Raw genomic sequence first — 12490 nt, 5'->3', positions numbered from 1 at the left:
CATAATATTAAATTATACTATTACTGTAAGGCTTTTGGCTAAATATTTTCGTGAAACAAAGATTAAGAAGGTCAAACCAGAGGAAAAAGAAGCTGAAAGGCCTTGCATCTTAACAGCTTATCATTACAGGAAGGGTAGGGAATCGTGCAGAAGGCAGAAACTGTGATTCAAGTTACTTACAGGGTCTACAGTTGGAAGACTGGAAAGTCTCCTCCTTTTCCTGCTTGGGCCTGGTGTAGACACAGAATGGTGCCCATCATCAAAGTCCCCACTGACACTACTGGAAGGGGAGGTAGCTCTTCTTCTCTTGGAACCCATGGAATCCAACTTCTTCTATAAGAAAGAATTAGCCATGTTCTTAAATTGAAATTTATGCTCTGCCACCAAGCCCTCAGCTGGCCACCTGCTACCAAGCTTCAGATATGTTCACTGTTGCAAAGAAGCTTAACTATGCTTTTTCAATGCAAGTCCTAGACCTTGCTTTAGCCCCTTCACTTATCAGAATGCTACACTTTCCACTGGATGGGACAAATTCAGAAAAAGTATACTCATCTGTATTTACCAATTTTGAATGACAACCACTTCTGGCCCCCAATTTACCCTGGAATGGAGTTTGAAAATCCACATAACACAGTACACCCACATATAATGGTGTGCTGGCATACTGCCTCAGGGTCAGAGACCCTAAGGAGGTCAGCTCTGGAGTGAGCAGCCTCATCTGTTTTCCCCAGAGTTCCTTACGATTATGACCACTTTCTAGGAAGGCCAGGATGTGTGTGCCTGTCGGGGGGAGACCTGCAGAAGCAGACTCTGTGGCAAAAGAGTAGGGGGATAGAGGACCTTCTAGCATTTCAGATGTACCCTAAAATTAACACACTGAAAATGAATTTTCTCCACTTAGTAAGGAAAGCTTCACAAGACATAACCCAGAAAACACTCAACTTGCCATACCTATGCTAACTAAAGTAGCAAAACTCCATTTGGAAATTTTTCTGTCAATTCAGACTAATCTTTTCAGTTCTATGAGGTATTCTATCCCCATGAGCTCACAACTTTACATTTCAGTAGAAGATCTGGAAGAATACCTCAAAAATGAGATTTTAGGTCCTCCTTGGCCTCCCAGAAACATGTAAATATTTGCTCTAGTTTTAGGCAGGCTGCTAAGTAATCTTTACACAACTTTACTATATATATTTGACTATAACATAAAAAATGCAACCAATGAAATGACATGCTACATCGAGAGGGAAAGGATATATACCCAAGAAAGTCCTACAATGCTTATACAATTTAACAACAGTATCAAATAGGATACTGTGATTTCAAAGGTCTTTCTCTAAAGAAAAAAGAAAACACTGATCCTAGGGTCTCTTATCAACATCCAATTTCAGGAAATAGACACCAGCAGCTGAAAGAATGGGTTGCCAGTAATATGGAGAGAAAAACTAGGGATTTGCAGGGAATAAAAAACAGGAACAAAACAAACCAACAAAATAAAAATTCTGGTAGCCAACTAACAAACAAAAGAAGTCTCTCATCTTTTCCCCTGAACTACAGCCCACATGGTGTTCAAAAACTGAGTCTAATATCATGCGGTTCCTTCCTCTAGGACTTAGTTTGTTATACAGTGTATTAGTTTGCAATTGGCTACAACTGGCTAAGGCTTCAAAGGACTTAGGCCAAGGCCAGCCAAGTTTTGTTGATTTTTATTGGTTTTATAAAAGGCTGATAAAGTGGCCTCAGTTGAGTAAGACGCAGAAACTAAGGACCAAGCTTTTATAAACAATCTATGACAAGGACTCAAGTGAATCTGATGAACATAAGGCGGGACTCTATGAAAAAGATAACAAAATTTAAGAAAGGTAGAAGGGAAAAGCCAAAGAAGGACAGAAAAGGGAAAGGATGTAGATGGTCAGTAATTTACCAGCTTTACCAGAGCACAACCAGCTCCTCGAAAAGCCAGTCTCCTCATTATGTCTGAAGGCCAAGTGAAGCCACAGGGAGAAAGCAGGGCTTTAGAAGTGCTGATTCAATGTTAATGTATTCAAAACTGAAAGAGAAGAACAAGGCAGAGAAGGGGGAAATAAAAAGAAGGGTCAAAAGGATAAAAATGATTACGAACAGACAGAAAACATTCAAGCAGAACTGCTAAAGAAAGATAAGAGAACTGGAGAAAATAAGTGTATCAGTTCTCCTGCACCAACCAAACTGCTGCAAAGGCTCAGGCACTAACAGTATGTGATATTCCTTCCATTGTAACACCAAATGCTTTTCACATGCTTAAAGATGTCTCACTGAGGTTCCCCTTTACTCACATGGAATGACTGTCAATTCCAGGAACGAAGCATGCCTGCCCAATTGCCCCCTAGTCAATAAGAGCAGAGTTCAATCACAGCTGGAATGGAGCATGAACACATGTGAAAGGCTCACATGCGACACCAACTGTTAGCAAGCTGGAACAAACCAAGAATGGCTTATGGTGAGCAGTCTGGTAAACTCCTCCCCACCAAAAAAATCCAGAGAGAGACATTTCTTTCCAAAAGCCCTATCAGCATTGAAAAGATACTACACACAACTTTAGAAAGGTTGTTTCTCTTTTTTTTTTTTAACCCTTTCAACCAATTGGGAGAAAGTCAAAATTACTTTTATAAATAACTCACTGAAAATCAAATAACAAAAAACGTAAATCACTGCAGGGGAGAGGGCGTGGTATATGCTGTGTGTCTGTTAGTCACTCGGTCGTGTCCGACTCTCTGTGACCCCACGGACCACAGCCCGCCAGGCTCCTCTGTCCACGGGATTTACCAGGCAAGAATACTGGAGTGGGCTGCCATTTCCTTCTGTGTGTGTGTATCAGTTCCGTTTAGTCGCTTAGTCGTGTTCAACTCTTTGTGACCCCACGGACTGCAGCACCCCAGGCTTCCCTGTCCATCACCAACTCCCAGAGCTTATTCAAACTCATGCCATCCAACCATCTCATCCTCTGTCGTCCTCTTCTCCTCCCACCGCCAATCTTTCCCAGCATAAGGGTCTTTCCTAGTGACACAATTCTTCGCATTAGGTGGCCAAAGTATTGGAGTTTCAGCTTCAGCCTCAGTTCTTCCAATGAATATTCAGGACTGATTATAGTCTAGACCATATATTGTCCAAAATAACTCCAATCATTAATTTACTTTGATAACAACAAAAAGATTCAACTTAAGTATAATTTTCAAATATTTTGTCATTCAAAGAACACATTTTAACATGTACTTTGAAAGTCTGGCAAGAAAAGCAATGTGCCCAGGTGGGTGGGAGGAGCAACAAGACCCGAGCTCAGAGGTGAAGACTAATAAGAGACACGGGTCTTCCTTCTTTAATGATCTGTTTGAGGTTGGGTCACAACCTCTCAGATCTGTTTCTTCATTTCTAAAATGAAAACAGTAGTGTATATATCAGGGCTCAGTGGTAAAGAATTCACCTGCCGACGCAGGAGCTGCAGGTTCAATTCCTGGGTCAGAATCCCCTACAGAAGTAAACGGCAACCCATTCCAGTATTCTTGCCAGGATAATCCCATGGACAGGAGAATCTGGCAGGCTACAGTCCATGGGGTCGCAAAGAGTCAGACACAACTGAGTGAGCACACATGCAAAGCGTACATATCTCCCTTGGACTGTTTTGACAATGAATGTACATGAAATCACTTTGAAATGTCACAAGGGAAGCCTCTGAAATATCAAAGTGCAACAAAAATGTTAAGTTAAAACTTAACTCTAGGATTTCATTCTCCCTTGTGCACAAGAAAAGCAATTTATCCATTTTTGTCACCTGACTTATAGCACAGTTTCAGTGATCAACTAATCTATTTAACAAATGTAGTAAAAGTGCATTTAAGTAAAATACTAAAAAAAAAAAGTTTGTGTAGTTTAAAAGGCCTGTGAGCATCCATTCAGCAATTATTTTTCTATAAAGAGAAAAGGAATAGATTCTGAAGCTTAGTTACAACTTTTTAAACGGCACTGATTACAGTCACATGTCCAAAATCTAACAACCAATGATAAATTACAGTGGACAGTAAAGAATAACTTTACAATGTGCAACAGGGAAAAAATTACTCAGTATAGCCAAATGGTGTATTCTGACAGTTTATAGACTTTTACTACTCTCCTGTATTTCCAGTGATTCTTAGTGCCGTAATTTATCTTTAACACAATAATCTTGGGGAAAAAATCACTTATAATGCTGTGTGTTAGTCATTCAGTCGTGTCCGACTCTTTGGGACCCCATGGGCTGTAGCCCGCCAGGCTCCTCTGTGCATGGAATTATCCAGGCAAGACTACTGGAGTGGGTTGCCATTCCCTTCTCCAGGAGATCTTCCCAACCCAGGGATCCAACCCGGCTGGGTCTCCTGTATTGTGGGCAGATAGCGTTCTCAGCTTTCAGTATTTGTTCTATGCCTGGCTGCTTTTTTAAAAAACTTTCCTGTGAACAAACTATATGTATTATGTTGCAGCCTGTGTTTGCCTTAGAGAATATTCCTGAATCAACATTCCCGCACATGATGTTGGAAGCCTTGAGACTAGCCTATCACACAGATACAGCAAAGTACTAATCTTAGGGGTTTGGGTAGAACATTAATACTTGAGGTATTTCGGACACTCCCAAAGCCCAAGAGGTCAAACCCTTCTATTTATCCACACATGTCTGTTACTGATTTGACATACTTTTTCAAAAAATAACTTTCAATTTTTAGACATAAAAGCAGAAATATACTGCTCTTTTGTACTGAATCCACTTTGCTTCTGAATTGTACTTGGGAAAAGAGCTCACTACTAAATGGAAAAAAAAATCTAGAAATCACTGAGGAGGGATAATTTGCTGGAAAACAAGTTAACAGTAATGCTTTATATTCCAACATATGTTCCTATAGTCGTAGTAATAATTTCTATATTCACTATACCGTGTATTCGTCATTTGTTTTTCAGGATTCCTCCTTAATTTCTGCCTCTTTCTTCACCTTTAAGTCACCAATATCTACCCTATAATAACGAAACTATGCTTCTTTTTCAATAAAAAAATTTTGTTGAGATGGAAAATATTAAAAACCAGAAATGTACACAATTTTAAAACCTCGATTCTTTGTGGTGTTGCACGGAAAAAAATTATATCTGCCCTCCATGACAAATACAACTCCCACTGATTTAAACAAACACTCAGTCCGAACAGTCATCTGGAAAGTATTAAAAAAAAAACATTTACTAGGCGAGTTTGTGTCTGAACCGTCAAGAAACGACAACCAAAAAAAAGAAGCCCTTAACTGCTGAGGAAATGTAAGACTTTCCCAACCTGTCACCGGCACGGGGAACTAAGGGAAACGTTGACAGCTTTGAAGTTGCCCGCGACGGGAGCTCGGCCAGCCGCGGGGGGCGGGAAAGCGGGGCGCGGGGAGCTTTCGGGCCGCGGCGCGCCTTTGTCCCTGGCGGCAGGTGCGGCGAGGCTGCCGGGCCTGTCCCGAAACCCCGCCGCCGGGCCACGCCCCGCGCTCCCGGCCCGACCGGCGCGTCCCCACCATTGGGGCGGGGCCTCCGCCGCTGCTCCCGCCCGCCCGGGCCCACACAAAGGCCCGGCAGTCGGCCGAGAGGAAGCGGCCCCGCCCGCCCCGGGCCCGGCCTTACCCAGCCGCTCCGCCGCCTGCAGCCCCGGCCGCCGACCGCCGCGCCCCGCCCCGTGGAAGCCACGGCTGCTGCTATTGCTCCTCCGGCCGCGGCCGCTGCCGTCGCTCCAGCACCCGCCGCCCTCACCGCCCTCACCCCTCCCGGTACCGCCGCAAAATCAGTTCCGCGGCCGTCGAGCGAACCCGGCTCCGCACGACACTGCGTGCGCGCGCACACGGGCCAGCGGCGACGCGCTTTACGGCAGCAGCGTGAGTGCGTGACGGTCGGCGGAGGGCTCAGTTCGCACGTGGCGCCTGCCGAGACACGTTGTACCTGTGAGTGCTGGTGTAACTTCGGGCGCAGGCCTTTCGGCTTCCACTATGAAGCGGCCGAGTGAGTGTGGTCAGGGGGCGGGCGTGGAGGGGGCGTTTGTGTCTGATAGTCGATGAACCCACCAGGGTGCACCGTCTCCCTGATCCCGTCTAGAATCAAGGGTTGGGAGGCCCCTCGTGAGCCGCGCGGTCTTGTGTGCAGAAAGAAAGTCTTGGGCCCCAAGGATGAAGATCAGGCCCGAGAGTCATGAGGACCCAGTGTCTGAACCAGGTTTAAACACGCACTGTTAGATTTTCTTCTGTGATTCGTGCTGTTTGACAGGAAGTGGCAGTTTTGGGGTTATACGCTCCTGTGTACGATCCCAGTCTAATCTAGGAAGGTGGAAGTAGGGAAGTTGGATCTACAACCAATCTGTTGAGTTAGATTCTCTGGGACTTGACTGGTCCGTGATTATTTTTACCACGCGCCCCACAATATTATTAAATTATGTTTCAGAGCCAGTTAATGCAAAAATGGATGTGACCTAAAGCGCGGTCATCAAAGCTAACCAAACTGATCATTTGTGGATAAAATTTTGAAAAACAGTAAATAAATTAATCCTTTTGTGATGTGTTACTTTGTAGAATTAAAGAAAGCAAGTAAACGCATGACCTGCCACAAGCGGTATAAAATCCAAAAAAAGGTAAGTCTTGGAAGAGTTGTGAAACTTAAAGTTGCTCAGTCCTGCTTGACTCTTTACGAGGCCAGGGACTATATACTCCGTGGAATTCTCCAAGCCAGAATACTGGAGTGGTAGCCTTTCCCTTCTCCAGGCGATCTTCCCAATCCAGGGATCAAACCCAGGTCTCCCGCATTACAGGCAGATTCTTTACCAGCTGAGCCACAAGGGAAGCTCAAGAATGCTGGCGTGGGTAGCCTATTCCTTCTCCAGCGGATCTTCCTGATCCAGGAATCGAACCCAGGTCTCCTGCATCGCAGGTGGATTCTTTACCAACTGAGCTACCAGGGAAGCCTGGAAGAGGCTAAATTGATTTCCTGCCCCAGAGATGTAGGTTAACATTAGTATGATTTCACTAATGGAGGTTTAACTAGAACAGAGGTCGGATATACCTGGTCAGGAGGTTGGATATGGGGCAAGCTCTTAGGGAGTAGAAATAATTCAGTGACATGTAAACTGCAGCCACATTGGCTACTCACTGGAATTCTCTTTAGTATTTCTGTAAACTGATAAATACCATTATGGTAGGTTCGAGAGCACCATCGAAAGTTGAGGAAAGAGGCTAAAAAACGGGGTCGAAAGAAGCCTAGGAAAGACCCAGGAGTTCCAAACAGTGCTCCTTTTAAGGAGGCTCTTCTTCGGGAAGCTGAGCTAAGGAAACAGCAGGTAAGATGTATTAGTTCACGCTTTCAACAAGTGGTGGGTGGGTGTGTGTAAAGTTACAACAGCAAGTCACTGGCTCATGCATTTCTCTTGTGGCTTGAACACAGCTTGAAGAACTGAAACAGCAGCAGAAACTTGACAGGCAAAACGAACAGAACAAGAAAAGAAAACTTGAAACTGACCCTGATGCTGAGCTATCTAACACAGAACCTGTAACAGAGGTAGGGGTTACAGTCATGAAAAGTGGAAATGAGTTACATCTACTGACCTTCTAATTTTGTGTCCTTTCCCTTGTCTTGATCCCCCAGGAATTAGGGCAACGCAAAGCTAAGAAAGCCAAGACAAGCAAACAGAATCCGAAGAGGCTGTACTGCCAGGAACTTAAAAAGGTATCATAGTCTAGGTTAGTGTCTAAAAGTGGTTGTGAAGTTTAAAAGACTTAAGAATCATCTTTTTTTCCTCCTGACACCAACTTTATAGAAGTGGGAGTAGAGTTCTCTTGAGCTGGAAGAATTCTTCAGCAAGTTGGCTTGGTCTGTTACATTTAGCTGAAGGAAATATTTTAAAAAAAAGGTGGGGGGAGGCCATAGTCCCTGTGACCATTGCATGGTCACACCAGGTCTAAGTTGCATCACACAGAATCCTTAGATGTCGCACATGCGATCTAGTTCCCTGACCAGGGATTGAATCTGAGCCCCCTGCATTGGGAGTGGGAGTCCAAGCCACTGGACCCCCAGGGAAGTCCCCAGAAATATTCTTGTGCTTTTAATTTTTTGCATGGGAACAGATGCCCATAAGCATGATTTACAGAAGTGGCATTTGGTGTTAAAATAACATGTTGCTACAGGGGCTTTTAAAGTAGTAGGAGTACTACTCTAGTAATACAAAAGATTATAAAACACTCTGCCAAAACCTCCATGAGCAGGCTCAAGGGTGTCTTGGGCTAGCACCCCCATCCCCAAGACTTTCTTCTCCTGAGCTCACTCCCTCCCGTGAAGAGACCCTGGCTGTGTTTCTCAGCAGCTCCTGGCAGGGCCATAAGGATCTCTCAGACTACATGATTCAGATTGGGGAGGTTCATATTTAGATAGTGGGAGTGTTTCCACTCTTGAGATCCACTTTGTTCAGAGGCCACTGAACAAACCTGGGTCTGCAATGTCAGGAATGGTGAACACAGACATGAGATTCACCTCTGAGCTCACTCTGTTGAAAAGACAGAGCCAGTGTACTTACATGGAGGGTGGTGCCAGACTGAGTGATGCTGTTCTGACAGCTTCTGCTTTGACAGGTGATTGAAGCCTCAGATGTTGTGCTAGAGGTGTTGGATGCCAGAGATCCTCTTGGTTGCAGGTGTCCCCAGGTAGAAGAAGCCATCATCAGGGGTGGACAGAAAAAGCTGGTACTTGTATTAAATAAATCAGGTAGGTGAAAAAGGTAGGCTCTTTATGTTCCATATGCACTAATGAGGTATGAGGAAAACATCTGCACAGTCTTACTGTCTGTGAAGACTCGTAAGATCCAACTCTGACCTCAGTGAAACCAGTGCATATGCACGAGCTCTTGTTGCCAAAGACAGTGCTGGGCTCGCAGTAAGAGTGTAACCTTTCTAGGCTCAGCCTACTGTGCAATATATTTCACACAGGAAATGATGGCAGAGTGCCGTATTCCCCACACCTGCACAGTGTCCGTATGTGGCAACGTTTAAATGAAATACATGGTTATGTATCTGGGTTTAAGCAGCAAGGACAGGAACACCCAGAAACAGAAACCTGTGAAACAATAAGGATAGAACTAAAATTACTCCTGGGGGGGGTCAATAAACTTGGTTGCTACCTGATGGTATAATTCCGGAAGCATGGCCCTAAACTTAGTACAGTAATCTAGAAGTTGACTTAATCCTGAAAAGGTGAGCAATGCAGAGAAGTGAAGAAATACAGAGGTATATGTACTGAATTGTGTTAAACAGAAGCGTGTTGGGGTGCGGACATTCTCCCAGTCTTACAGTTCAGATACTTTTTAAAACCTGGGGAAAGGCAAACCTGAATGATAGACATAGCTTGCTAGACTTTGCAAATTCATCTCAACAAAATGAGCAGGATTTTATTCCTAATCCCTATCAGATTTGGTACCAAAGGAGAATTTGGAGAACTGGCTAAGTTATTTGAACAAAGAATTGCCAACAGTGGTTTTCAAAGCCTCAACACAACAGAAGGACAAAAGGAAGCGTATCAAGGTACCCTTAATGTAGTGGTGGGAAATGTGGTTCTTTCAGATGGGTGAAACATGATGAGTGTACAAAATCTTGATTAAAAAATGAAAACTTCTAAGATCCAACTCTGATTTCATCCAGAAATAATCTGAAAGACAATGGAATGTGGCAATTTTAATAGATGGGCTTTGGAGCCAGAGTGGTTGGGTTTTATCTGGTGGGTTGTCCGAAGGTGTTAAAGTAATCATTTTGGATTTTAACTTGTGAAGGTGAAGAAGAAAGCTGCTTCGTCCAAAAGTGAAGTCTGTGTTGGAAAACAAGGCCTTTGGAAGCTTCTTGAAGGTTTTCAGAAAACTTCTGGCAAAGCCATTCACGTTGGGGTAATTGGTGAGTTTCAGTTCACCGTAATTTATATCTTAGCTCAATAAGTGCAACTCAACACTATAGGTAATGTTAGCGTCTAAGAGCTCTGATTACTTGAAATAATAATCTTTTCCTGCCCTTTCATTACCTGTGCAAGAAATGAAGATACCAAGAGTGGTCTTAGTGTTGAAGTGAGGACGCTCAGATCCAACTCTGATCTTGCTATAAAAATCAGGCAGGCATAAAAAAAGACAGTGGAAATTTGACAATTACCAGCATTAGCCTTTTGTAATCTGTGGATTTCCTACTTGTAGGTTTCCCAAATGTGGGGAAAAGCAGTGTCGTCAATAGCTTAAAGCAAGAACAGATATGCAGTGTTGGTGTATCCATGGGGCTCACGAGGTAAACTGTTTTAACACTGTGGTAACATTTCATTGTGGATGAGTAAATATGATTTTGGGTTATTTTAAGGGAGACAATATTGTATTTCTATTTACTCAATTTTTCTACTCAGTGAAAGGCAGGGGACTCAGCCACGGTTAGGCTTGGGGAAGAATGGATCTAATAGAATAGCTGCCCACAATCTAGTTTGAAAGATGAGCACATAGGTTCAGAGAGGAGAAAACTGCCTTAGAAGAAATGATATTCAAACCTGAACTTGAAGTAAATAGAAGTCTGCCAGGTAGAAGGGATATACTTGACAAGAAGCAGCTTGTGTTTGGGTCATAGTGTTTCACTTTAGAAGGGGAGTGTGTTTTAGTGGTTTTAGGTAAATATGAAGCAAATGATGATAAACTGGATCTGACAGACTGTGCTGAGTTTGTTCAATCCAACCCTGAGCTTCGTGTTCTGTCCCTTGTCCTTCAGGAAAACTAGTGCCCCGTCAGTCACCATCCTTCTTGTTCCAGGTGCATGCAGCTTGTCCCCTTGGACAAACAAATCACAATCATAGACAGTCCATGTTTCATTGTGTCTCCACTTAACTCTGCTCCTGCACTTGCTCTGAGAAGTCCGGCAAGTATTGAGGTAGTAAGACCACTGGAGGCTGCTAGCGCCATCCTGTCCCAGGCTGATGCCCAGCAGGTAGAAGAATCCCTTTTCCCTTGAGTTCAATCTGTCTTTCATTGTAAGCTTTTTTTTTTTAAAACAACATTCATCTATATCAGATAAATGAGCTTTGTTTCTGTTTTTTTAAGGTAGTACTGAAATTTACTGTCCCCGTCTTTACAAATTCTCTGGAATTTTTTACTTCATTTGCTCAGAGAAGAGGACTGCACCAAAAAGGTGGAAGCCCAAATGTAGAAGGTGCTGCCAGAGTGCTGTGGTCTGAGTGGACAGGGTAAGGCTTCTTTCTGTTGGCTTTTGGATGATCACATAGAAGAAAGGAACTGATTTTTGACCATACTTTGTTTTTAATATCAGTGCTTTCTTAGGTTACTATTGCCATCCCCCTGCATCTTGGACTCCTCCTCCACATTTTAATGAGAGCATTGTGACAGACATGAAATGGGGCTTTGATCTGGAAGAACTGGAAAAGAACAATGCACACAGCATACAAGGTAAGCATGGCTTGTGTTAAATTGCTGTCTTCATCAGCTGCCAGGCCAGTGAAGGTCTTGTCTGTTTATGTGGGCTATGTTTACTTTTCCTAGCCATCAAGAGCCCTCATTTAGCCAGTAGCATCCTTTTCCAGTCATCGGGTCTGACAAATGGAGTGATAGATGAAAAGGACATACCTGAAGAATTGCCAAAACAGAAAAAACAGAAGCAGGAGCAGGAGAGCTACGAAGATGTCAAGACGGATCAGGGAATTGTTGACAAAGAAGGTGATGTAAGTATGTCATGCATGAGTTGTTTAAGCTAAAGTAAGTTTTCTAGAGTTACAATGTACAACAAATGCAAAGGGGCTAAAGAAAGAAATAGAAATTAAAGTGTATCTATTTCATGACTGAGGTTTAAGGCTTGCAATCATTAGTCTTGATTTTGTACATCCTTTACTGTGTACTTCCAGACACTTTTTTCTGGGTACATAATTAACTTGGATTAGTGAGCAGGCAAGGGCTACCAATACTATCTTTCTCTCCCACAGGATGAGAGCTTAGCCATGTCCCCTGCAGAAGAGGCCTGTGAGATACTGCCTGAGAAGTCTCAAGCAGGTGAGTTGGGTGGAAAGGTCTTCCAACAAAGAAGTATGATACAGAATTACTTTTACTTTAAAAAAAAAAACAACAAACCTCTTTTCTTTCCAATATAGATAAGCAGTCTGCACCATCTTTTGTCTTGGATAAAATGACTGAAGAGGAAGATGATGCTTATGACTTCAGTACAGATTATGTATAATAAAGCCTTGTCCTGTAGAGTTTTTTGTTGGTGGTGGATTTTAACATTGTGAGCAGACTGCTAACCTGTTCTGCATGTGATGTACCAGTTTGTTAGTGGTTATGACATAAGCTATGTAAATTTTGTAGGTATGTATATAACAATATATTCATTTTTAAAAAAATCATGCAACTTAGAAAGTGTCTAAATTCTATAAAAATACATCTCTTAAATAGTGAGCAGACATAAGT

The 12490-nt window shown here is 43.1% G+C and overlaps 2 protein-coding genes and 3 non-coding genes across 40 annotated transcripts in view; 4 read left to right on the top strand and 1 right to left on the bottom strand.

Annotated features, from left to right (window-relative positions):
- PBRM1 (polybromo 1) overlaps nucleotides 1-5793 on the bottom strand; it is a 109100-nt gene extending 103307 nt beyond the window's left edge. For 17 of the 35 annotated variants that reach the window (XM_055558773.1, XM_055558792.1, XM_055558798.1 and 14 more), the window contains exons 1-4: nucleotides 5656-5791; nucleotides 2316-2453; nucleotides 1925-2050; nucleotides 181-333 (exon numbers count right to left, since the gene is read on the bottom strand). In XM_055558773.1, the coding sequence (XP_055414748.1) occupies nucleotides 181-333; nucleotides 1925-1972 (201 nt within the window). In that variant the 5' untranslated portion in view covers nucleotides 1973-2050; nucleotides 2316-2453; nucleotides 5656-5791. Of the gene's footprint in view, nucleotides 1-180; nucleotides 334-1924; nucleotides 2051-2315; nucleotides 2454-5326; nucleotides 5494-5655 lie in introns of those variants that run through there. The other 18 variants (XM_055558778.1, XM_055558800.1, XM_055558783.1 and 15 more) reach the window with 11 other exon arrangements.
- GNL3 (G protein nucleolar 3) lies at nucleotides 5794-12277 on the top strand. Of its 2 annotated transcripts, none has more exons than XM_055558814.1 (15): nucleotides 5794-5969; nucleotides 6591-6649; nucleotides 7214-7351; nucleotides 7456-7569; nucleotides 7657-7737; nucleotides 8637-8769; nucleotides 9469-9581; nucleotides 9827-9944; nucleotides 10235-10322; nucleotides 10829-11003; nucleotides 11117-11259; nucleotides 11343-11479; nucleotides 11573-11751; nucleotides 12010-12076; nucleotides 12175-12277. In XM_055558814.1, the coding sequence occupies exons 2-15, from the start codon at nucleotides 6614-6616 to the stop codon at nucleotides 12258-12260; spliced, it is 1608 nt and encodes a 535-aa protein (XP_055414789.1). In that variant the 5' UTR covers nucleotides 5794-5969; nucleotides 6591-6613; the 3' UTR covers nucleotides 12261-12277. The 2 variants fall into 2 exon arrangements, with proteins under 2 accessions (XP_055414789.1, XP_055414788.1); XM_055558813.1 differs by having other exon boundaries at nucleotides 5794-6027.
- Nucleotides 8813-8889, top strand: LOC129635623 (small nucleolar RNA SNORD19). Its single transcript, XR_008706387.1, has one exon. It is a non-coding gene; the product is annotated as a small nucleolar RNA SNORD19 (small nucleolar RNA).
- Nucleotides 9619-9700, top strand: LOC129635626 (small nucleolar RNA SNORD19B). Its single transcript, XR_008706389.1, has one exon. It is a non-coding gene; the product is annotated as a small nucleolar RNA SNORD19B (small nucleolar RNA).
- On the top strand, nucleotides 10693-10769 carry LOC129635624 (small nucleolar RNA SNORD69). Its single transcript, XR_008706388.1, has one exon. It is a non-coding gene; the product is annotated as a small nucleolar RNA SNORD69 (small nucleolar RNA).
- Nucleotides 12278-12490: the final 213 nt, after the last annotated feature.

This window comes from Bubalus kerabau, chromosome 20 (assembly GCF_029407905.1).
Source record: "Bubalus kerabau isolate K-KA32 ecotype Philippines breed swamp buffalo chromosome 20, PCC_UOA_SB_1v2, whole genome shotgun sequence".
NCBI lineage: Eukaryota > Metazoa > Chordata > Mammalia > Artiodactyla > Bovidae > Bubalus > Bubalus kerabau.
The sequence above is the reverse complement of the archived record's forward strand: the minus strand, read 5'-3'. Positions and strand labels throughout refer to the sequence as shown.